Here is a 25,962-nt window from a genome sequence, read left to right as displayed (position 1 = left end):
CTGTGCCTTTCCTTAGTGTGTGTGTCTCTCTCTCTCTCCCTCCCTCCTCCCTCCCTCCCTCCAAATAAATACACTTTAAAAAATAAAATATAATTTAAAACCTTTTAAAGCTAGCTAGTATCCCTCAAATATCTTCTTGTCTCACAATAAAACCCAAAGTCTTCATCATATCCTTCAACAGCACATGAGTCTTGTTTCCCTACCTCTAGGACCTCAGTTCTTACAAGTGTCTTCCTCTGCGAGCAAGTCACACACGCAGATGCTTCAGTTCTTTGCACTTGCCTTTTCTTCAGCTCAGATGTTTATGACTTGTTCTTCATTTCCTTCGGGTCTCGACTTAAATGTCACCTCAGGAAGGTCTCTGAGCAGATCTCCTACCTGGAATTCCACCGCCCCCCACTCACAGCCCCTACCCTTCTTTATTTTTCTTGATAGCACTTAGCATCGTCTGACGTACTGTTCATATCTTCATTGATGCCCCTTCTCCACACACACATACACACGTATGTAAGTCTATGAGAGTAAAGGTTTTATTAAACTTATATAAATGCTTTATCCCTAATACATAGAGTAGTGCCTATCAATAGTAATAGTTCAGTAAATTGTATTTTGGATGAAAGAATAGCTAGCAGTAAGAAGTGGATAAAATGTGGTACACTTTATACGTAATTGCCATCTAGTCATTAAAAGCCATTTATGAGGTGATGATACAGGAAATGTCTTATGATATGAGGAGAGAAAATACGAGTGCATGTGTGTACATTGGTTCCTATTTTGTTTAAATAAAAGGCAACTATAAGACGGTAAACTAATATGTTAAGTGGCTAACTTCGAATAATGGGGTTACAGGTGACCTTTATTCTCTATAGTTGATTATATCTCAGTTTTCTGTTTTATATTATTTTTCTAGTAAGGGAGAAATAAATACATGTTTTAAAGAAATATCTCCACTTGGCCATCCAGGTGTCTAAATCCAAAATTGAACCCCCGTCATTCCTTCCACATTGGTTTGGCTTTTTTATCCTGTCAAATCCTCATTCTCAATTTTCCATGTCTAGGAGTATCCAAGTACATCTCTTGGACTCTTCTTGCTTACTGCCTTAAGCTAGGCCCTCGCCTCACGCCTCAATGACACTTGTAACCTGCCCATATCTCCCTGCTTTCTGTTTCCTTTATCAGCGTATCTTATACAGCACTAGACTTGTCATTCTAAAACCTTATCAGCAGCATTTAGCTAAGAGCCAAGCCTCTTGAACTGGTATTCAGATTTCCTACTTACTGAGCCACCTTCTCTGTTCAGTATCATCTCTGAATGCTCACCATTGTTTTTATGGTTAGTGTCTTTAGAATCCTTTACCTAAATTATGCTCATTTAAAAAAAAAATTTTTTTAATGTTTTATTTATTTTTGAGACAGAGAGAGACAAGAGCATGAGTAGGGGAGGGGTAGAGAGAGAGGGAGACACAGAATCCGAAACAGGCTTCAGGCTCTGAACTGTCAGCACAGAGCCCGATGTGGGACTCAAACTCACAAACCGCAAGATCATGACCTGAGCCAAAGTCTGACGCTTTACTGTCTGAGCCACCCAGGCACCCCGCTTATGCTCATTTTGATATCTTTCCTTTTCTACACTGATTTTCTTATCTGCAGTTATACCCTTGTGTTTAGTTCATCTCCTGTGTTTCCAGGCCCAGTTTATTTTCGGTCTTCTTGAGGTCATTGATAGCACTAGATCTCTTTTTTTTTTTTTTTTTTAATTTTTTTTTTTTTCAACGTTTATTTATTTTTGGGACAGAGAGACAGAGCATGAACGGGGGAGGGGCAGAGAGAGAGGGAGACACAGAATCGGAAACAGGCTCCAGGCTCTGAGCCATCAGCCCAGAGCCTGACGCGGGGCTCGAACTCACGGACCGCGAGATCGTGACCTGGCTGAAGTCGGACGCCCAACCGACTGCGCCACCCAGGCGCCCCATAGCACTAGATCTCTTTTACACTTTCTGGTATGCTTGCCTAGCTTTACACATCTCTTACCTATACTTGAGGTATTTGAGGATCGGCCTCTCTTACCTTTTCTATTGCTCATTTTAATGGCCCCAACCAAGTGTAGGACCCTGAGAAATATTTGAGAGGTATGAATCCTGCCACAGAAATAAAGGTGACATAAGGCAACGTATGTGAATGTAAAACACTATACATCAGTTCTCGTAACTGTCCGTAGCAAAATGGTGAAATTTTATTAATTAAAATATAAGAACTATGATATATTCTAAATCAAATAGTGTCAACATAGGGCACACAGGTGGGTGGCTTGGTTGGTTAAGTGTCCAACTCTTGATTTCGGCTCAGGTCATGATCTCACAGTTTGTGGGATGGAGCCCCCTATCGGGCTCTGCGCTGACAGTGCAGAGCCTGTTTGGGATATTCTCTCTCTCTCTCTCTCTCTGCCCCTCCCCCAACTTGTACTTGTGCACACATGCACTTGCTCGTGCTCTATCTCAGGGAAAAAAATAGTGTCAACTTGCACATGTACCAGTGGATAAATGTGAATTCTGTACTTGCTGTGTTCGGTTCTTTTTATAAAACTCTTCGTTGATTGCTGTCTTGTCAGTTTCCAAAGAATCAGACTAATTTTTCATTAGTACATCAGTACTTGATGTACACTAGTTATTTCCTCTCAAAGGAGAGGTGATGATCACTTCTGTTATTTTTACCATATAACCATACTGCAGTCTGTTCTTCTCGTTAAATCTGTGCCAGATTTATACGTTAAATCTTGGATTTCAGTGACTTAAATTTATTCAGTCCTGTCTTGTATTCCGTTATTGCCTTGGTTTCGTTAGTTCATAAACTTTAACTTACACATGATAATGTGTCCATGTATATTTGGACTACCTCCAGGGGTTCATTATGATTTTCATGATCTTGCGTCTAATTAGGCCCTCGCCAGGACCTAGAAAACGCCAGTCTCCTCAGTACGGTGACCCTAAACCACACAGTAATCGACCAAATACAACTGCCAGAGTTCACCGTTCATCTGCACACAGTCTGCACAACGACAGAGGGAAAGCTGTTCGTTGTCGGGAAAAGAAAGAGCAAAATAAAGGAAGAGAGGAAAAGGTAACTGTTACTGATTTTCATAAATTAAATATTTATTAACTTAAAAATGAAGACACTATAAATTTTGATAATTGTTAGTGGTTGAAACCACCAGACTGTATAACAAAACCTTAGTCATATTCCACCTAGGATTTTTCCCACTCACTATTAAACAGATATTTTTGGGTATCTGTTGTATCTTTATATCTTGATATAATTTAAGACTTGGAAACAAGTTGCAAGCATGGTGTAAGGAATTTCCATATATTCTTTACCCAATTTTAGCAAATATTTTGCCCCTTTTGCTTTATCATCTACTTTCTATATACTTTTTTTTTTTTTCTGAAGCATTATGAGTAAGTTGTAGATATCATGCCCTTTTACCCTTAAATACTTGATAGTGTATTTCCTAAGTACTTGGACATTCTTTCCCATAAACACAATCTGTTGTCACAAGCCATATATTTTACATTGATCCATAGACCCTCATAAAATTCAGCCAGTTATCCCAGTAATGGCGTCAAGAGCTCATCTAGCCTCATGCAGCAAGAGAGCACACGCTGTGTTTGGCTGTCCTGTTTCCTTAGTCTCGTTGCTGTGAAAATGTTCTCGGCTTGCTCTTTTTGTTCTTGCTGTTTTGGGCCTGGCATTTTTGAAGAGTGCACGCCAGTTATTTTGTAGAGTGCCTCTCTGCTTGGGCTCTTCTGATGTTTCCTTGTGATTAGATTAAGGTTATACATTTTGGGCAGGAATACCATTGAAGGGAAGTTTTGTTCTTTGCAGTGTATTATGTAAAGAGGTACAGGATGTTTATTTGTCCTGTGACTTGAGATAAATTGGAGTGCTTTGTTAGGGTGGTGTCTGCCTGGGCTCTCCACTGCGAAGTTGTTCTTTCTCCCTTTATAATAATTTGGGGGGAGACACCTTGAGACTATGTAAATATCCTATTTCTCATCACCATTTCATTTACTTCTTTTAGCATCCAGTGATCCTTGCCTAAATCAATTATTCCTATGACAGTTGAAAAATCATGGTTTTCTAATACAGCAAAACCTTGGTTTGCAAGCATAATTTGTTCTGGAAACATACTTGTAATCCAAAGCACTTATATATATCAAAGCAAATTTCCCCATAAGAAATAATGGAAACTCAGATGATTCGTTCCAAAACCCAAAAATATTCATATAAAAATGATTACAATACTCTCATATAATACAAAATAATAAAGAAAATACAATATATAAAGAAGAATAAATAAATTAACCTGCACTTAGCTTTGAAAACTTTCGTGGCTGGTGTGAGGGAGATGAGACAGAGGAGGGTTATTGTGTAGGATGACTTTGACTATCACTAACGGAATCACTGCTGTCTATTAGCTCAATAGAATCTTTTTCTGCACGGAGGCCATTGTATATGCTTGCACGGATGTTGACTACAGTACTATATTAATAAACTCTTGTCATATACTGTATTTAACATAACTGGAACTAAGGCAGGAGAAGAAAGGGTCTATATCTCAGGCAGCCTGACCTAGAAGGAAGCAAAACATTCCTAAGCTTACTCTCGTATGAAAAAGCAAAGACTGTCCATAGGTGCTTTGAAGTGACAAAAATATACTAGTGCCAGTTGTGGGCACCTTCCAGCGTTCTGAAAAATCACTGATTTCTGCCAAACACCGCGGCCTGAGACCAGGGATCCGAGCATGGGAGACTATCACCCACAATTCCGCAGAGAGAGAGAGAGAGGGAGAGAGAGAGGAACCATTGGCTCACTTGTGATCTTCTGATGTTCAGCATCACATACTACTTGTGGTGTAAGACATAACTCGTGTATCAAGTTAAAATTTATTAGAAATGTTTGCTCATCTTGTGGCACTAGCAAAACAAGTTACTCGCAATCCAAGGATTTACTGTAATTAGATGCTGAATGGTGGTAGTAACTAGTGACTAAAAAGAACAGACTTCTGGGTGGCTGTGTGCCTCAGTTGGTTGAGTGTCTGATTTGCGTTCTGGTCATGATCTCGGTTTTGTGAGTTCAAGCCCCATCTTGAGCTCTGCGCTGGCCCTGCGGAGCCTGCTTGGGATTCTCTCTCTCTGCGTTTCCCCCGCTTGCAGTCTCTCTGTCTCAAAATAAATAAATAAACTTAAAAAAAATAAATAGAACAGACTTCTTAGAAGAAGATGATGATGGTAGTCAGAAAACTTCATGGAATAAAACCATTAAGCCATAAAAGGTGAATAGACTTTTATCCTATTTAAAATCTTTTATTACATATTCATTTTAGAAAATCAGAAAATAGAATAAGTAAAAACCCCTCAAACTCACATTCCTACTCTTCCTGAGATCTGTTAATCCCATGGAATATCCTTTTCCATATACATGACTTTTTTTTTTTTTTTTTTTTTTGCCAAAAGTGGAATCATAAAGTAGTCTGTTCTTTTCAGCAGTCAGTATATTCTGACAATCTTTCTATATTGAGCTGGTCTGTTCTAAATAGTAGCTGTACAAATGACTAGAGGAAAGGAAATACAAGCACAGACACGTGCTCTTTAGTGCATTTTTTTTTTGATTTTTTAAAAAATGTTTATTTTTGAGAGGTGGGGGAGGGACAGAGAGAGAGGGAGACACAGAGTCCAAAGCAGGCTCTAGGCCTCAAGCTCTTAGCACAGAACCTGACTTGGGGCTTGAACCTATGGACTGTGAGTGAGCTCGTGACCTGAGCTGAAGTTGTACACTTAACCAACTGAGCCACCCAGGCGCCCCACAGTGTTTCTCTTCAGGTCTTTTGCCTGTTGTCAAAATGGGTTGTCCTTCTACCGTTGGGGTTTGAGAGTTCTTTATTATTATTTTATTATTATTTTAAATTTACATCCAAATTAGCATATAATGGTTTCAGGAGTAGAATCCAGTGGTTCATCCCCTACATAGAACACCCAGTGCTCATCCTAGCAGGTGCCCTCCTTAATGCCCTTTGCCCATTTAATCCGTCCCCCCACCCACACACCCTCCAGCAACCTTGAGTTTGTTCTCTATTTTTAAGAGTCTCTTATGTTTTATCCCCCCCACCCCGTTTTTATATAATTTTTGCTTCCCTTCCCTTATGTTCATCTGTTTTGTGTCTTAAATTCCACATATGAGTGAAGTCCTATGATATTTGTCTTTCTCTGACTAATTTGGCTTAGGATAATATACTCTAATTTTATTCTCGGTGTTACAAATGGCAGGTTTTCATTCTTTTTGATTGCTGACTAATACTCCATTGTATATATATACCACATCTTCTGTATCCATTCATCTGTCGCTGGACATTTGGGCTCTTTCCATACTCTGGCTGTTGTCGATAGTGCTGCTATAAACATGGGGGTGCATGTGCCCTTTCAAAACAGCGTACCTGTATCCCTTGGATAAATACCTAGTAGTGCAATTGCTGGGTCATAGGGTCATTCTATTTTTAATTTTTTGAGGAACCTCCATACTGTTTTCTAGAGTGACTGCACCAGTTTGCATTCGCACCAGTTTGCATTCCCACCAGCAGTGCAAAAGAGATCCTCTTTATCCGCATCCTCGCCAACATCTGTCGTTGCCTGAGTTGTTAATGTTCTCCATTCTGACAGGTGTGAGGTGGTATCTCATTGTGGTTTTGATTTGTATTTCCCTGATGATGAGTGATGTGAAGCATTTTTTCATGTGTCAGTTGGCCATCTGGATGTCTTCTTTGGAAAAGTGTCATGTCTTTTGCCCATTTCTTCACTGGGTTATTTGTTTTTTGGATGTTTGTTAAGTTCTTTATAGATTTTGGATACTAACCCTTTATCTAATATGTCATTTGCAAGTATCTTCTCCCATATTGGTAGCCTTTTAGTTTTGCTGTGAGAGTCCCTTATATATTCTGGGTACTAGCCCTTTGTCAGATACGTGTTCTGCAACTATTTTCTTTCAGTGTGAAACTTGTCTGTTCGTTGTTTTAAATGGATCTTTTACAAGGCAAAATATTTTAATTTTGGTGAAGTCCAGTATTCCAATTTATAAATTGTACTTCTGGTATTGAGTTTTAACTCTTTGCCTAGCCCTAGATCCTAAATATTTTCTATATTTTTCCTAAAAGTTTTATAAATTTATGTTTTACATTTAAACTCATGATCTGTTGTGAGTTGATTTTTGTGTAAAGCTTGGGTTGAGGTTCATTTATTATACATGTGCAATTTCTCCAGCACCATTTGTTGGAAAGGCTATATTTTACTGAATTGCTTTTATACCTTTTTTTAAAAAATGAGTTGGGCATATTTGTGTGCCTTTAGTTCTGGGTTCTCTGTTGTGTTTCACTGATACATGTATCTGCCTCTCAACCAGTACTACCCAGTCTTGGTTACTAGAGCTGTCTAATAAGTCTTCAAATTGGGTAGACTGATTCATCCCATTTCATTCTTTCTTTTCAAAATTGTTTTAGCTATTCTCGTTCCTTTCTTTTTCCGTATAAATTTTAGAATCTTTTTTTTTAATTTTATTTTTTATTTTTAAAAATTTACATCCAAATTAGTTAGCATATAGTGAAACACTGATTTCAGGAGTGGATTCCTTAGTGCCCCTTACCCATTTAGCCCATCCCCTCTCCTACAATCCCTCCTGTAACCCTCAGTTCTCCATATTTATGAGTCTCTTCTGTTTTGTCCCCCTCCCTGTTTTTATATTATTTTTGTTTCCCTTCCCTTATGTTCGTCTGTTTTGTCTCTTAAAGTCCTCATATGAATGAAGTCATATGATTTTTGTCTTTCTCTGACAATTTCACTTAGCATAATACCCTCCAGTTCCATCCACGTAGTTGCAAATGGCAAGATTTCCTTCTTTTTGATTGCCGAGTAATACTCCATTGTATATATATATATATATATATATGTACCACATCTTCTTTATCCATTCATCCTTCGATGGATATGTGGGCTCTTTCCATACTTGGCTGTTGTTGATAGTGCTGCTATAAACATGGGGGTGCATGTGTCCCTTTGAAACAACACACCTGTATCCCGTGGATAAATGCCTAGTAGTGCACTTGCTGGGTCGTAGGGTAGTTTTATTAGTTTTTTGAGGAACCTCCATACTGTTTTCCAGAGTAGCTGCACCAGCTTGCATTCCCATAGAATCAGCTTTTCTACATCTACAAAGAATCTTGCTGAGGTTTTGATTCATGAGGTTTTGAATCATGTTAAATCTGTATATCAGTTTGTGGAAAGTTGACCTCTTTATTATATCAAGTCTTCCAGTCCATGAACATGTTATTTATCTACTTTTATTTAGAGTTTTTATTTCTTTCATCAGCATTGTATAGTTTTCAGAATACAAGTCTTGCAGATGTCCTGTTAGATTTTACATTTGTTTCACTTTTTTTAAGTGATTGTAAGTGGTATTGTATTTCTAATTTCAGTGTCTACCTATTCATTGCTAGTACTGTATATGGAAACAGAATTGACTTTCCAAAAAAATATATATTTTAATGGTGGTTTTAATATAATGTAACATAGGGGTGCCTGGCTGGCTCAGTTGGTTCATCATTTGTGGGTTCAAGCCCCCCATCAGGCTCTGTGCTGACAGCTCAGAGTCTGGAATCCACTTCAGATTCTGTGTCTCCCTCTCTTTCTGCCCCTCCCCTGCTTACACTCTGTGTGTGTGTGTGTGTGTGTGTGTGTGTGTGTGTGTGTGTGTCTCAAAAATAAATCTAAACATTTAAAAAATTTTTTTAAAAATATGAAGTAACATAAAGTTTACCATTTTAGGATATATGTACACACACACACACACACATATATACATATATATACACACACACACACATATATATATATATTTTTTTTTTTTTTTTTTTTGAGAGAGAGAGAGAGAGCTGGGGAGGAGCAGAGGGAGAGAATCTTAAGCAGCCTCCACACTTAGCATGGAGCCTGACATGGGGCTCAATCTCATAACCCTGAGATCATGACCTGAGCCAAAATCAAGAGGCGGACCCTTAACTGACTAAGCCACCCAGGCTCCCCCCATGTTAACCATTTTTAAGTGTGCAGTTTAGTGAAGTTAAGTACATTTATGTTTTTGTACCATCACCACCATCCATCACGGAACATTTTCAATTTTGCAAAACTGAAACTCTACCCATTAAATAAATAAATAAATAGCTCCCTGAAAAGGAAAACCCTGTCTTCTGCCTACTCCCTGCTCACAGAACACTTCTGAATTCCAAGTGTGTAGGGTTCCCCACACCAACCAACTTGCCAACACCAACTGCATATCCTACAACTTAAGTTTGACACTTCTCTACCTGGAGTTAGCATCAGATCTCACAGGTGAGGGCTCAGTCCCCCAAGATTGCTTCCACATCAGTACCACTTGCAAGTCAGGATGTCACCTGTGTTTCTGATCAACTGGTATAAATCAGAGGCTACCATGACTCCCTCCTTGGTTCAGTAATTTGCTAGAGCAGCTAACTGAACTCAGGAATAACAGTTTATACCGGGCGACCAGTTTATGACAAAGGATACAACTCAGGTACAGCCAGATGGAAGAGTAGCATAGGGCAAGGTATATGGGAGCTTCTGTGCCTTCTCCAGGCATGCCACGTTTCTAGCACCTTCACGTGTTCACAAACTGGAAGGTCTCCGAACCACATCCTTTTGGGTTATTATGGAGACTTCATTATGTGGTCCTGATTGATTAAATCATTGGCTATCGGTGATTAATTGAACCTTCAGCCCCCTCCCCTTGCCAGAGGTTGGTGGGGTGGGGCTGAAGTTCCAACACTTTAATCACCTGTTTGGTTCCCTTGGCAACAGCCCTATCCTGTGGTTATCTAGGGGCTTTCCAAAACTTAAGGTGTTAGCATAAGCGCAGGCATGGTGCAAAGGGGCCTGTTAAGAATAACAAAGGACACCTCTTCATCTTTACTGCTCTGGAGCAATTTTAGGAGCTGGGAACAAAAACTAAATATTATAGCAAAAGATCTTCCCATAGTTCTTATCACTTAAGAAACTACAAGCGTTGTAGGAACTGTGTGCCAGGAATGGGAGTTAGACTGAATATATACTTAATACAAATCATAGTATCACACTCCCTATTCCTCGCTTCCTCAGCCCCTGGCAACCATTATTTTACTTTCTGTCTCTATGAATTTGATTGCTTTAAGTACCTCATATGAGTGGAATTGTACGGTATTTGCCTTTTCTGTTAGCTTATTCTGCTTAGTATAAGGTCTGTCAGAATTTCGCCAACTCCATTGGTGTTTATCCAATCATCCATCAATGGACACTGGGTTGCTTCCACCTTTTAGCTATTATGAATAATGCTTCCATGTCATTGGTGTATAAAAATCTCTTTGAGACCCTGTTTTCAAGTCTTTTGGAGATATATGGATATATATATATCCATCTAGAAGTGGAATTGAGTCATGTATAATTCTGTTTTTAATTTTTCAAGGCATCACCAAACTTCCACAGTGGTTGCACCATTTTTACATCTCCATCAATAATGCACACAGGTTCCAATTTCTCCACATTTTTGCCAACACTTGTTATTTTCTGTGTTTTTTTGCTTTTACAAATTTTTATAATAGCCATCATGATGGTATGAACTGGTATCTCATTGAGGTTTTGATTTGCATTTCTCTAGTGATGAAATTGACTTGTGATGATATTTGTCTTGTGTCCTGCCACCTTGCTGAAGTCATTTATTAATTTTAGGAGAATTTTTGTAGCATCCTTACCATTTTCTGAGTAGACATCATGTCATTTGCAAATAGAACATTTTTGTTTCTTTCTTTTGGATTTAGATGCATTTATTCCTTTTCTTGCTCTGTTACTTTGGCTGAAACTTTTAGCACTATGTTGAATAAGTGTGATGAAAGTGGACATTCTAGCTTGTTTTCAGTTTTAGGGGGAAGCCATTCAGTGTTTCTTTATTAAATAAAACATTAATGCTAGGTTTGTTGTGTATGCTCCTTACCATGTTGAAGAAGTTCCTCTTTAATCCTGTTTTTCTGAGAGTTTTTATTCTAGATGGATGTTAAGTTATGCCAGATGCTTTTTTAGCATCTATTGTATGATGCTATAGTTTTCCTTCTTTAGTGTGTTAATATATAGATTACGTGTGTGTGTGTGTGTGTGTGTGTGTGTGTGTGTGTGTGTGTATTATGCATTGAACTAGCCTTGCATCTCTGGAATAAACATCAGTTGGTTATAGTATACAATTCTTTTTTCTTGCTGGATTCCTCCTTTTTTTTAATTTTTTTTACGTTTTTATTTATTTTTGAGACAGAGAGAGACAGAGCATGAGCAGGGGAGGGGCAGAGAGAGAGGGAGACACAGAATCCAAAGCAGGCTCCAGGCTCTGAGCTGTCAGCACAGAGCCTGATGCGGGGCTCAAAGTCACCAATAGCGAGATCATGACTGAGCTGAAGTCAGATGCTTAACCGACTGAGCCACCTAGGCGCCCTTATTTATTTTTTTTAATTTAATTTTTTTAGTAATCTCTACGCCCAGTGTGGGGCTTAAACTCACAACCCTGAGATCAAGGGTTGCATGCTCTTCTGACCAAACCAGCCAGGTGCCCCGACCTTCTCCTCTTTTAAATGCACAATACCTTCCTTGAATTTTTTATGTTAGTATCAGATATTGAATATGTATATTGTGAGACATACTTTTTATACCATCTAGTGTAAGACTTTTGAATATTATAAATATTGGCTAAGTGGATACATTAATACTTTTAGATCCCACCACTAAGAAATCATGTTACGGGCTAACCAATGTTAATGAGACAGGGTAGGAATTCTGGTACAAGGCCAAGTAAATATTTACCATAGTTCAGAGCTTTGTACATTTTCTTGCCTTATATAAAATTCATGAGTATCTCTAATTTTTCACAGCACCTCGTAGGACAAAGAGAATACCCATCCATTAGTGAAGAAGTTAGGTTCAGACCACTTTGCCATGTCCTAACAGCACATGTTGGACACAGCTCAGTTTCTCAGACTTTGGAGGCAGAGTAGACATTTCACTGTCATTCCTCTTTCACCTTGATTTTCCCACTATTCCTTTTATCACAGAAACTGCCAGAAACGCAGCTTCACAAAAATGTGGCGTTATTGAAAGGAATGTAGTAGTTTTAATGTAGAAACAGAACTACCTGGAACTGGTAGTTCAGCCCGTGTTCAACAGATTCTGCTGGGTTTCCCTCAAAAATGTAAAATATCCTGCAGTGCCCTGTGAGTTTGCCATTGTGCCCTGCAGTACTTTGGTACATGGCTTACGAGCTGTGACCCTAAGGACTGTGGGCACAGAGCACAGGAGGGGATCCCACCTAGGGATGGAGGTGTCTCTTGGAGTGGGGTGGGAACTGTGGAAAGGGATGTTTTAGGAGCATTGGTGGGGGCCAAGTAGGTGGTTAAGAGTGAGCTGTAATCTTAGCTACAGAAACCGTCTGCCTTTAACCTTATGTCCCCTAAAGCTTTGAGATAAATGTCACACATATCTGATATTCCTTAGTAACCACAGTTCATCTCAGTATTGATTTCTTGATTCTTGCCAGTTCGTATACATAATATTTTTGTTTCACTTGAGCACTTTTGTCATACTTTTTATGTAAAAGTAAAAGTTGAATATGAAACTCTGATAACTCTGATGTTGGTGTAGAAGGATGACTTAATAGTCTTTGATTCTGTCCTTATTACTTGTACTATTATATTAGCTCTTTAAAAAAATATCACTGGAGTCCAGTCTTTGTGTCTGACTCACAGAAACAAAATATAATTGTTGAGGCAATCAGAAGCTCCTGTTTTTTTTTTTCTCCCAATGTAGAACAAATCACCTGCTGCAGTTACAGAACCAGAGACAAGTAAATTTGATAGTACTGGATATGATAAGGACTTAGTAGAAGCTTTGGAAAGAGATATAATTTCTCAGAATCCCAATGTTCGATGGTAAGTTATATCACAAGAAGATAATGGGATAATGCTTTTAGGAAAAGAAAACGGAACCAGTGTGGGCATGCGCTGAAGATTAGTCCTTGGGGATGGACCCAGAGTACATGTAGTGTGAACCCAACACTTGGTTCAGGCTGTATCAAGTGTCTGTCTGAAACGATTTGATTTGATTTGATTTGATTATAACAAATGATAAATAAGTTTATATTAAATAAGAAAATCTTCCGTACAGAACGGGAAGAAGATCACAGAAATTTCCATCTTCTTTTTGGGACATCCTCCAGTGGTGAAATGGCAATGACTCTTATTGCATGTGTGTTGCTTGTTTTGGTTTTTACATAAGCTCTGTGCCCAAGTAGGGCTTGAACTTAACGACCCCGAGATCAAGAGTCTCGTGTTCTATGGACTGAGCCTTCCAGGAGCCCCATGTTGCTTGTCACCTATAGGTTTATCCCATGGGTGTTTCTTTTATTTTCTCTGATTTCTAGTAATGGCTCTGAACTTGTTTAATATTACACTGAATCAAAGAAGTATCATTGTTGCACTGAGTTCTACAAGCTCCCTTAATGATTTTTAGGGATGGCTTTGGGGATGTTTTACAAATGTTTTTTGGTATTTGAGATTTATACAGTGAGCATTTATTTTCATGGAAATGCCACATGTAGCAGCAGTAGAGTTGTCTGGTGGTTGGAGATGACTTCGTGGCGGTCTGTCTGATACTCTTTGTCTCTGGGGTCTACCTCTCAGGGGGGTTGGAGGCAAAGCGGCAATATTGCAGCCTGGCTCTGCTCTATGCCCTTTTTATTCTTTATGTTTGCTTGTTTGTTTTTAACGGGCTCGTTGTTTCTAAGTCACGGAGTTTATGGAATGAGCATCACAGGAGCAGGAATGTAAAATGAGACACCTGATCTGAGATCTGAGATCTGAGTGGGCCCACAGACCTGTGTTCTGCTTCGCCGGGTGGACAGTCTTTCCTGCCAGGAACTCGAGAGTGAGCTTGTGCTGCACGTCCGCCGGTCGGTGTGGCGGGCCTCGTCGCGGTGTGCTGCGGGAGGGCGGGCACTGTGTGGGCGCCGTGAGCCCGTGTGCCTCCAGCAGCTCTCGGGGACGACTGCGTAGAGCTAAATGTGGAACGTAAGAGCTTGTTGATAAAATCTCTCCTCTTTCAGGGACGATATTGCTGATTTAGTGGAAGCTAAAAAGTTGCTCAAGGAAGCTGTGGTGTTACCCATGTGGATGCCAGAATTCTTTAAGGGCATCAGGAGACCATGGAAAGTAAGTTTGTTATTGTTATGGCACTGACAGCGTGAAGGGCGTGTATTGCTGTGGAAAACTCGTATTTATCTTATTCAGGGAAGTGAGGGGAGAAAGAATAGGTAAGAAAAGCTTTCAATTAGAAGGTATGCCATTCAGAATTTTGTTTAGACCAAAGCTCTTGCAAGGTTCCCAGAATAAGAAATAGGTACAGTGTGACCTTTGGAAAGTTGATTTCGAGTGAGCGTGTATTAGCCTATGAACAAGTTGCCTAATGCAGAAACGCTGTTTTATGTAAGATGCTACACTTGTATCCTCTACTTCTTGCGTTTGTCTTTAAGAGATGGAGACATCTGTATCGAGTAGGTGCTTTTTTTAAAAAGTCATGCGCTCTCTGAAAAGACAGTGAAAAAACCTTTCTTGGATTTGGAAAATGTGCTGATGGCTAACTGCACTTATGAAGAATTCTTGAAATATGAAATGATAAGCAAGCTACAAAGTTCTAGACCTACTTTGAGTACAGCTGTGTAACAAAAAAAACTAATTTGTTCAACCAAAAGACTAGGAGGAAATATGTCCAAATAATATTGGTATTTATGTTAGAGTGTGATTATTATAGTATCAATAATATTGATTATATTTTTCTCATTTCTGAGTTCCAGATTTTTACTAATGTAGTTACCTTTTATAATGAGAAAAGTAAATTTGTGCTAAAGTATCCTTTTGTTTATGTTTTATTTGTCTTAATATTATGTATTAGTTGCAAATTCGTAGTAATGGAATTCTTATGAATTAGAACAGTGGCAGGTAAATCTCTCACTTATGTTCTTGTCTCCGCAACAGGGAGTGTTGATGGTTGGGCCACCCGGCACAGGAAAGACCCTCCTTGCTAAAGCAGTAGCTACGGAATGCAAGACAACATTCTTCAATGTGTCCTCATCCACTCTGACTTCCAAGTACAGAGGAGAGTCCGAGAAGCTTGTCCGTCTTCTGTTCGAAATGGTGAACGTTTGAGCCAACTCTAAAGATTCTTTACCTCTAAAAGGGGAGAAAGTGAGTCGTAACTATCTCCAGTGTGTAGAACAGTGAGGCAAGGTGATGTGCCCAGAGTGGGATTCCCGTGCCTTCGAAGCTAGAATCCTTTTTTTTTTTTTTTTAATTAATTTATTAAAAAAAATTTTTTTTTCAACGTTTATTTATTTTTGGGACAGAGAGAGACAGAGCATGAACGGGGGAGGGTCAGAGAGAGAGGGAGACACAGAATCGGAAACAGGCTCCAGGCTCTGAGCCATCAGCCCAGAGCCTGATGCGGGGCTCGAACTCACGGACCGCGAGATCGTGACCTGGCTGAAGTCGGACGCTCAACCGACTGCGCCACCCAGGCGCCCCGAAGCTAGAATCCTTTAATCACATGAGTAAATAGACTTTTTCCGTGTCTCCTTTCCTCTAGAGGAAGAGCCATCTCTGATGGCTTATGGGCATGCTCACATTATGGGATCTGCATTACTAACCTGCTATAAGAGTTTGAAATTACTCTGTTTTCTAAATCAGTAGGCTTAGGTATAATATGGTAAATGCACTGTCATAACAGTAATGCAGAATAGTGAAAATCAAGTAGTTATGGAACTTAGATCACCTCCAGTCTATTAACTAGATAGTAAATACCTTGCGTTTAATGCCCCAGTCTTTGGATTGTTACTTCTTTGCCTGTTACTTTGAGTTTCTTTTTTCCTTCTTCCACCCCCACTAATCTGAATATCAGAAGGAATATAATTCAACAAATTCTAGTAGAGTGTTTAGATTGAATTCAACAGCTTTTTAGACTTCAGACTCTAAGCTTCACTGATGATTTCAGTCTTGCCTCATTTAAGAAATTGTGTAGTTTAGGGGTGCCTGGCTGGCTCAGTTGGTTAAGTGTCCAACTTCGGCTCAGGGCATGATCTCGCAGTTCGTGAGTTTGAGCCCCGTGTTGGGCTCTGTGTTGACAGCTCAGAGCCTAGAGCCTGATTCGGATTCTGTGTCTCCCTCTCTCTCCACCCCACCCCTGCTTGTGCTCTTTCTTTCTGTCTGTCTGTCTCTCTCTCTCTCTCTCTCTCTCTCTCTCTCAAAAATAATGTTAAAAAAAAAAAATCATGTAGTTACATGTATTAGAACAGAGTTACACTTACTATAGAGAATGGCTAGCATTCTTAACTCCAAAGACTCCATCATGGATGAAGTCTTAGATGGCTATGTTAATGACGCTAGATCTTACTTCCTTAGGCTCAGAATAAAAACAAGCAAATGAAAACCCTTATATAATTTCAGGTTATCCATGTCTTTTTAAAAAAGATGTTTTTAATGTTTATTTTTGAGAGAGCGAGTGAGCATGAGCAGGGGAGGGGTAGGGAGAGGGGGACACACAGAATCTGAAGCAGGCCCCAGGTTCCAAGCTGTCAGCACAGAGCCCGATGCGGGGCTTGAACTCATGGACCACGAGATCATGACCTGGGCCAAAGTCAGATACTCAACCAGCTGAGCCACCCAGGTGCTCCAGGTTATCCATTTTCTGTAAAGTCTTCTGTTTCAATTCCTATTTTGTCCTTCAGGTTCGATAACTTATAAGGCAGGATGCAAATTCTAACAGGTTCTTCTTCTTTTTTTTTTTTTTTTAAATTTTTTTTTTTTTTCAACGTTTATTTATTTTTGGGACAGAGAGAGACAGAGCATGAACGGGGGAGGGGCAGAGAGAGAGGGAGACACAGAATCGGAAACAGGCTCCAGGCTCCGAGCCATCAGCCCAGAGCCCGACGCGGGGCTCGAACTCACGGACTGCGAGATCGTGACCTGGCTGAAGTCGGACGCTTAACCGACTGCGCCACCCAGGCGCCCCTAACAGGTTCTTCTTAATAGCTTATCAATAATTTATGCCACTAGAGGAATCTAGTGGAAAACCTCTTAGATCATTTATTTGCTTCAGGGGAAAGAAAATTCTACTGTCAGGATTCCAGAATAACTAGGCTTTTTAAAAATGTAAGCTAAGTAGAGTGAATGGCTAAGTAGGGCGTCTTGAGAGCCAGGTGGCCTGGGTTCAGACCCCTCCTCTCTCGCTTTCCGAGCTGGTAACTGTGGGCAGAGTCCTTTCCTGATCCTCAGTTGCTTTATAAAAAGAGGACCATTCAACAGGAGTTACTTCTGTGAAACAAGCTAATGCATATAAATTGTCTAGTACAGAGCCTGACTCACAAGGGCAAATAGAAATTAGCTGTTCTGTTTAAGAATTATTTGATATATTTTCTAATGGAGGGTTTATATTTGAGAAAACTGACCATTTTCTTCTGTGTGGAAGCCTGTTTCAAAGTATTAATTTACATTATTTTTTATAGTGAGGTTTATGAAGGTGTATCAAACAGCTTATTTTTTACTGGCTTCCCTGGTGTTTACCATCTCTAAATAAATGCCTGCTTATCTGGAATGTGCCGCTTTGAGTTGCCTGCTTAGGTAGGGGCTTAATCACAAGCCAGTGCCTACAGTTTGGAGCTTCTGCCTTTGCGACTTTTGATTAGAGCTCAGATTTAAAACTAGCTTAGTTGTTTTGTTTGTTGTTTTTTTTTTTTTTTCTGTTCACCATATGGGCTCTCTTATGGAGTAAAGTGATACTGCCTCTCATATCTTGTTTTGACTGCTCTATAGAGGACTTGCCTCTCCCTGAGGGCCCACCCCTGTCTCCCAGAAATCTCTCAAAGCAAACATGCCTCAAGGCTTGTATTTTAAATAATGTCACATAAATATAAGTGTATACAGGAGTTTTCTCATGACATGGTAACAAACACATACAAAAACTTAATGGTATAATTTTTGTTGCATTGTCAAGAACTTTCATTTTCAAGTGTCAGAAACTTACTCGAATGAGTTTAAAAGAATAATATACTGGGTCATGTAACTAGGAATTTTTGGAGGTTATGTTTTAGATTTTTAGACCTACCAAGATCTAGCAATTCAGATGTTTTTGGGAATGTCTCTCTGACCTTTGCCTCTATTTTCCTGTGGGTTGGCTTTGATTTGGGGCAGTCCTGAGTGGTGGTGAAGATAGCTATCAGAGCCTTAAGCCTTGTGTTTATTGTCTTTAAGGTAATCCCAGAGGAATTAGCCCTCATCTCTCAGTTCTTCCAGCAGAATTCCAGGGATTAATGTTTGGCCTGTTTTGAGTCACATGCCCGTGCTTCAGTCCATCATTTTGGTTAGAGAATTGGGAGTGATCTGATTGGCCAGGCCTGAATGATGCCCCTGTAACTTCAAAAGAGTTGGCCTCTCTTGAAGTAGTGGAACAAGAATGTAAAAGGATGGTTAATGAATGAAAAGGTGGACTTCTGTTACCAGAAGGGATGCTGTGCAGGCCAAAACATTTGAATCTTTCTGTAATATTTTCCATGTCATCCAAAGCCAATTTACATGTGCCTTGTAGCCTCTGCTTTAAGTCAGACCATTCTGCAGACCCTGAATAGTTGGGAAGAATCTACTAAGTTTTTTCTTCGTATGGCAACAAGTAGGTTGAAATTTAATTTTTTGTTAGTGTAGGCTCTGTTGACAGGTGGTTTCTTGATAGAATTTCAATTGAGAATATTTTTTGGATGCTTTTTTTTTTCTTGTTTTCTCCTCTATTTTTTTTCCTATTATTTGAAAAGAGTACAAAAATTTTTGTACGTACTACCTAAAATCAAATCAGGACACCTTATTAAAAATTATCCAGGGCGCCTGGGTGGCTCAGTCAGTGGAGCGTCTGACTCTTGATTTCGACTCAGGTCATGATCCCTGAGTTCCTGATTTGAGCCCCACATCAGGCTCTGTGCTGACAGCGTGGGGCCTGCTCGGAATTCTCTCTCCCTCTGCCTCTGCCCTTCCCCCACTCTTATTCTCTCTCCCTCTCTCTCAAAATAAATAAACTTAAAAAAAAAATTAGATTATCCCTGTGGAGGGAACTGATGACTTAGAATTCAGATTTTCAACTAAAAGAGAAAATGAGATTTAAAAATGTAAGGATTTTCCAGGTGGACAGACTAAAACTGAATCCATACTTTGGAGGCACAGTGCTTCCAAAACAGTGAATTGCCTCTTAGAGGATGCTAGATTATAACTCATGGTCCAAGAGAATTGTAGACCCAGTATAATTGCGTGTTCAAGTCCATAATGTTCACTTGCCATTGCAGACTTTTATTTTTGGAAAAACCTTTGAAAAGTGCTGTTGGTTCACTAAGACGTGTTTTGAGAAATCTTTGCCATCATTTAGCTTCAAACCCTCCTGTGCATTGATTCTGTAAGTTTGGATACTTCATTTAAAAATGATTAATAATGAACTTCTTTAGTTACTGTAATAAATGTATTGTCAAATGAAAAACGGCAATTTAATGAGAATTTCTTAGAGGGAATCTATATGATTTTATTTAAGGTAATGGTTGTCTGTAACCAGTTTTTTCTAGAACTTGAGAACACGTACAAATATCTGTAAATGTTTTCCGGCCATTGTCGCCCTTATTGTTGCAGCATACAAGGTAATTCTGTATGTGTATCACTCGTGAGTAAACATATATTGCCAGCTCCAGTACTTAGTGTCACGAAAAAAGCCATGTAAGATTTAAGTATATGGTAAGCTTATGTTAGACGCGATCTCTTAGCTGTTCCAGGTTATCGTCTCCCCCCAGAATTAGGACGAGACAGATGCGTTGTGGCTCTTCTCCTGATTGCTCTGGATTATTTTTAAATGAAATAAAAACCTGGTGTTACATGGTTTCTTTATTTAGGCTCGATTTTACTCCCCGGCTACCATATTTATCGATGAGATCGATTCCATTTGTAGTCGCAGAGGGACTTCAGAAGAGCACGAGGCAAGCAGGAGGGTGAAAGCAGAGCTGCTGGTTCAGATGGATGGTATGTGTGCGTCTGCGCACGGACTGAGCTCTACTCCTGGTGCTAAGCCACACGCTCCAGACGACCGGAGAGGGCTGGCAGTAGGTCCTGGAGGTTGACGGTATACTGGGTACACTGACTGTGGGGACATGCCAGAAATAACGGCGATTCACAGAGCCTCGTGGGATATGCTCGGATTTCTTATTGTTAGCAATGAAATTGAAATAAATGCAAATAACTTTGCCTCAGGGATACAGATGCTTTGAAAAATTGTAGAAATTGGTATACAGTTAAGCTGAGCTGGTCTTTTGATTAAATCTATTTTGAGGTGGTTTTTTTTTTCTTTTTTTGCACACTAAAACTTAGTTTTCTTGGGCCCCAAATTCATCTATGTACCAATTAGCTTAAGAAGTTGTAGGGAGGCTTAACAATTACACTACCTTGTAATTTAGTACCAAATATGAGATGATCTTTAAGTAGTTGAGCTTTAGTTTGTATACTGACTTAGTGTCTTTTTACATTCTCCTCACCCTTTTTCGTAGGTGTTGGGGGTGCTTCTGAAAATGATGACCCTTCCAAGATGGTTATGGTTCTGGCAGCTACTAACTTTCCCTGGGATATTGATGAGGCATTAAGACGACGTCTTGAGAAAAGAATCTATATTCCATTACCATCAGGTATCTTCATTTGAATCTTGTCAGAAAGCTCATGTTAACTGTTAGGTAGTTTTGCTTACAGATTTTAAAATCTGGTATTAATTGACTTTCCTTTAAGGAGACACTTGTAGGATGTCTTTGCTTGTATTAATTGGTTTGGCTCTATCTAGAACCTGAAAGCCTCGATGCCGGGAAATTTTAAATAGCGAGGAGTGTCTCTTAAATTTTTAAGCAAATGAGCTCTAAGAATTGGAAAACCAACTTCTTATACAAAGTAGACTTGATTATGTTTATGTTGAAGGCTTGACATTTAAAAATTTGTTTCCATCATTAGCAAAAGGCAGGGAGGAGCTGTTACGAATAAGTCTACGTGAGCTGGAATTGGCTGATGATGTTGACCTTGCAAGTATAGCAGAAAATATGGAAGGTTATTCGGGTGCGGACATTACCAACGTGTGCAGGTATGAATTATTTTCAAAGCATAGGTTTTTGTGGGTATTAACTTCTGTTAGGAAGCTTTTACGCCGAATAATAAGGTAGGTGAAGAATAAAGACCTGTATTACAGTTTCTAGTCAGAGACACAAGTTTTGGTATTAAGTTCGTGGTAAGGTGCTGGTAAGAATTTGAGTGTTTTGCATGTCACTGAACAGTGTGGTGCATTTGAAAACGACAAGTTTGAGAATTTGGTATTAGAACAACTGGTGTAATATAGAAAATCAGTAATTCTCGGGTTAAAAAAATGTTGCTGTGCCTTTTGCATATACTTTTTTGTAAGAAATAGAACTGTGGAACTGATTGGGCATACTCAAGGAGAGTACGATCTCACTTTCAGGGCAAGTGTCCCGAATATGATAGGAACAGCAGTGAAAAAGAAACAAATCTCTAATCCAGTTGATTCAAGTAGGTTTTGTCCTGATCTAAGTATTAGTTCATATGTTTATCAGCAAGGTACTCATTGTAAAGTAAGCTCCCCACGCAGGTTGTCGTGAGGATTAGTGAAAACTAATGTGTGTCTGTGAAGCAGCTGTGTTTTATTTTACAGTGTACTTAAAAGGAAAAAATAAATATCTATATATACTTGTTTTTAATGTTTATTAAGGTTATTTACTTTTGAGAGAGAGAGCGTGTGAGAGGTCGGTAGGGGAGGGGCAGAGAGAGAGGAAGACGGAATCCCCAGCAGGCCCCTTGGCATAAATGGTGGCTGTTATCCAAGGTGAAACTTGGTGAAAGCAGAGGTCCTTAAATCTGAAGTTTCTTCTTTAAAAACAAAACCATAAAAGCCCCAAAAACAAACAAAACTAATACAGAAAGGAAAAGAGAAACACCTTGATTTGATCATTTAGTTTTTCTTACACAGGTAGAAAATATTTTTCAGCTAACAGGTTCTCTCTTCTCTGATGTTTATTTTATCGGCCACTTAGAAAGAAATTCAGTTGCTAGCGTCATTGTTAATACCCTTTTACTTTTCCTCGGGCTTCCTGCTCAGTATCATTCATTTAAACTAATATCCTTCTTTTCATCTTGGAAGATTTAACTGCTAAAAAACAACTCAGAACAAGCCTTATATCTGATACAAGATTCTGTGCAATACTACATATGTCTAGTGTGGATAATAACAGAGTAGTAACACATACTGAAAAAGTTTTCTTTCCCCAGGTTTATATTCAATCAAAATAACACTGTGTGTGTTTTAATTTAAAAACTAGGGATGCATCCTTGATGGCAATGAGAAGGCGTATTGAAGGTTTGACCCCAGAAGAAATCAGAAATCTTTCAAAAGAGGAAATGCACATGCCTACAACTATGGAGGATTTTGAAATGGCTTTAAAAAAAGTTTCTAAGTCAGTTTCTGCTGCAGATATCGAAAGATATGAGAAATGGATATTTGAGTTTGGATCATGCTAAATTCTCACATGTAAACTGTGAGAAACCTGCCTTAAGTGTTTGAATAATAATTAAATGTAGTATTTCATTGCACCGAGTGCTATATTTTTTTAAACTTTCATAATGGTAAGATTTTAAAAACGATTCTGAATAAAGGCAGTTTTTTAAAGCTGCAAGCAAATTTGTTTTATTTTAGTATTACCCCATTTCTCTTTCACTGAGCACGTATGTTGCAGCACAAATGTGATTCTTAGCTTGGAAAGCGTCTTTCTACGCACTTCTGTGCACAGCGTCTTCTCTTCCCCTGTGCGTCTGCCGTTCCTTCTAAGGAGTAAGACTAGCTGTAGCACCCTGGGTGTCAGTGGATAACTGGAAATTCCCTACCATTTTTATACAAGTGGCCAGTGACGCATGAACCACGCCTAGTGCGCCTTCCTGCTAGCCGTTCCAGTGGTTTCCCTCCTCTTCCTGGGAGAGCTTTAAAGCCCCTTCATTTTACAATGCACTTAAAAGGAAAAAAATATGTATCTATATATACTTGCTTTAATGTATTTTTAAAATTTTTTGTTTATTTATTTTTGATAGAGACAGAGCACAAGTTGGGGAGGGGCAGAGAGAGAAGGAGACACAGAACCTGAAGCAAGCTCCAGGCTCTGCGCTGTCAGCACAGAGCCCAGTGCGGGGCCCGAACTCACAAACCATGAGATCATGACCTGAGCCGAAGTCAGACGCCCAACTGACCGAGCCACCCAGGTGCCCCTTGCTTTTAATGTTTTTAAGTTTATTTACTTTTGAGAGAGACAGTGTGTGAGAGGGGGGTAGGGTAGGGGCAGAGAGAGAGGAAAACAGAATCCCCAGCAGGCTCCGCACTGTCACTGCAGGGCCCGACACAAGGCTCCATCCCACAAACCGTGAGATCATGACCTGAGCAGAAATCAAGAGTTGGACGCTTAACCACCTGAGCCACCCAGGTGCCCCGTGTACACTCTTGCTTGACTTTATTCTGCCTACCTATGAGCTGCCCTGTAGGCAAGTAAATTCTCGTAAGCTTACGCTGCTCACGGTACCCTAATAAATGACTCATTAACCCATTCACTCATGGACACTGTGCATAATTAAAATAACAGTTAATGGGGGCACTTGGGTGGCTCAGTGGGTTAAAGTCTGACTCTTGGTTTTGGCTCAGGCCATGATGTCGCAGTTGGCAGGACTGAGCCCTGAGCTGGGCTCTGTGTTGGTGGCACGGAGCCTGCTTGGGATTGTCTCTCTCCCTCCCTCTCTCTCTTTCTTTCAAAATAAACACTTTTTTTTTTTTAAAGTAACAGTTAATGGTGCAACTATAAGTTAATAAATGAAACAAAAATTAATGGCATACAATCTTACCTAATATACTCATTTAAGATTACTTTTTTAAAATGTTTATTTATTTTGAGAGAGACAGACAGACAGAAGGGGATGGGCAGAGAGAGAGAGAATCCCAAGCAGGCTCCTAGCTGCCAGTGCAGAGCCGGATGCAGGGCTTGAACTCACGAACCGTGAGATCGTGACCTGAGCCAAAATCAGGAGTGGGACACAAAACCAACTGAGCCACCCAGACACCCCAAGGATTACTCTGTAAAAGACAACTTACTGTATCTTCTCAACCATAGAAAACAGAGCCTCAAAGAGACTGAGTGCTGCGGTGCCTGGGTGGATCATTCGGTTAGGGGTCCGACTTCAGCTCAGGTCATGATCTCGCAGTTTGTGAGTTCAAGCCCTGCATCCGGCTCTGTGCTGACAGCTCAGAGCCTGGAGCCTGCTTCGGATTCTGTGTCTCCCTCTCTCTCTCTGCCCCTTCCCCGCTTGTGCTTTCTCTCTCTCTCAAAAATAAATAAATAAAAAAAAAAGACTGTCACACCATGGTCCCAGGTGTCACTGGTAAGGAGGCAAGGCAGGAGAGGGCTCTGCTAACTGCAAAGCCTACACTCTCCAATTGGCCACATAGCCTCCTACATTGTTCTCCTTAACTAGAGTCTATAAGCATCATGCTTAATGGATGCACTGGAGGTAGAGCTGGTAATTTCTAGCAACTCTGAGGAAGGACATAAAGAGTTACTATAAGCCGGGTGACTTTAGGATCAAACTAAATTTAAATTGCATGCTATCACTTATTCTTCTGTAACATGGAGAAAGTGTATTTCACAGGGCTGTTAGTCCTTATTAAAACCAGCTAGGCAAAAATGAAACCTCACTCCTTCACTCTGCCGCCTGTCATCTTTCCCCCACACATACGTATCTATTCAGCCTAAATCTAAGGTGGTTTTATTTTTTACCCCCTCTTCCCTAAGGTGGTTTTAAAAGCCAGTCACTACTTTCTTGAACAAAGTGTTTAAAATCATGGGTTGCAATAAAAGATAATAAAACACAATAGAAAACATCGAGCACATGGAGTAAAGGTATTATATATATCCTAGACATTATAAAATAGATGTCAAGGGGCGCCTGGGTGGCGCAGTCGGTTAAGCGTCCGACTTCAGCCAGGTCACGATCTCGCGGTCCGGGAGTTCGAGCCCCGCATCAGGCTCTGGGCTGATGGCTCAGAGCCTGGAGCCTGTTTCCGATTCTGTGTCTCCCTCTCTCTCTGCTCCTCCCCCGTTCATGCTCTGTCTCTCTCTGTCCCAAAAATAAATAAACGTTGAAAAAAAAAAATTAAAAAAAAAAAAATAAATAAAATAAAATAGATGTCAATATGAGAGAAGTTTTTTTAAAAAGAGACCAAACACTGTTGAAGGGTAAACGGCACTAAGGACGACAAGAGCAAGGGCTCTAATTCCAGGATACTGATGGACTCATTAATTGACTTGAGCCTTGGTCTCAGCCAGTGTGTGAAAGGAGCTCTTACAAAGAAGTAATTCTTGCCTGGGAGGTGTTTTTATACCAAAACTCTATACTGTTTTCCTCAAAAAAAGTTTATTTTAGAGAACATGTCACTACGATTTTTAAATCCTTTGCATTCAAGGTTTAAGTAGTCTTGGTACAGGATACAGTCAAATCATGATACACTTCAGTGATTTTATACTGAGCCACATACTTAATATAAAGGCACATTTTACTGAATAAAAAAATAAGTGTTAAATCTTGAGCTTTTAAATTAGAATTTCATAAAGTGCTTTTCAGAAAGTCTCATATATTATAGTAATTAAGTGGATATAATTTCCTTTACAAAGGCACCTTGAAAAGTATTGGCACAT

The 25,962-nt window shown here is 39.7% G+C and overlaps 1 protein-coding gene and 1 long non-coding RNA gene across 2 annotated transcripts in view; both read left to right on the top strand.

Annotated features, from left to right (window-relative positions):
- Positions 1 to 22,825, top strand: part of KATNA1 (katanin catalytic subunit A1) — a 42,467-nt gene extending 19,642 nt beyond the window's left edge. The window contains exons 4-11 of the mRNA XM_025925607.2: positions 2,937 to 3,117; positions 12,930 to 13,051; positions 14,224 to 14,329; positions 15,152 to 15,310; positions 20,086 to 20,212; positions 20,734 to 20,868; positions 21,182 to 21,308; positions 22,555 to 22,825. Coding sequence (XP_025781392.1) covers positions 2,937 to 3,117; positions 12,930 to 13,051; positions 14,224 to 14,329; positions 15,152 to 15,310; positions 20,086 to 20,212; positions 20,734 to 20,868; positions 21,182 to 21,308; positions 22,555 to 22,753 — 1,156 coding nt within the window. The 3' untranslated portion in view covers positions 22,754 to 22,825. The remainder of the gene's footprint in view (positions 1 to 2,936; positions 3,118 to 12,929; positions 13,052 to 14,223; positions 14,330 to 15,151; positions 15,311 to 20,085; positions 20,213 to 20,733; positions 20,869 to 21,181; positions 21,309 to 22,554) is intronic.
- Positions 15,494 to 17,762, top strand: LOC147581289 (uncharacterized). Its single transcript, XR_015251642.1, has 2 exons — positions 15,494 to 16,934; positions 17,187 to 17,762. It is a non-coding gene; the product is annotated as an uncharacterized LOC147581289 (long non-coding RNA).
- Positions 22,826 to 25,962: the final 3,137 nt, after the last annotated feature.

Source organism: Puma concolor, chromosome B2 (genome assembly GCF_028749965.1).
Source record: "Puma concolor isolate L17-30 chromosome B2, mPumCon1.1.hap2, whole genome shotgun sequence".
Taxonomy (NCBI): Eukaryota; Metazoa; Chordata; class Mammalia; order Carnivora; family Felidae; genus Puma; species Puma concolor.
The sequence above is the reverse complement of the archived record's forward strand: the minus strand, read 5'-3'. Positions and strand labels throughout refer to the sequence as shown.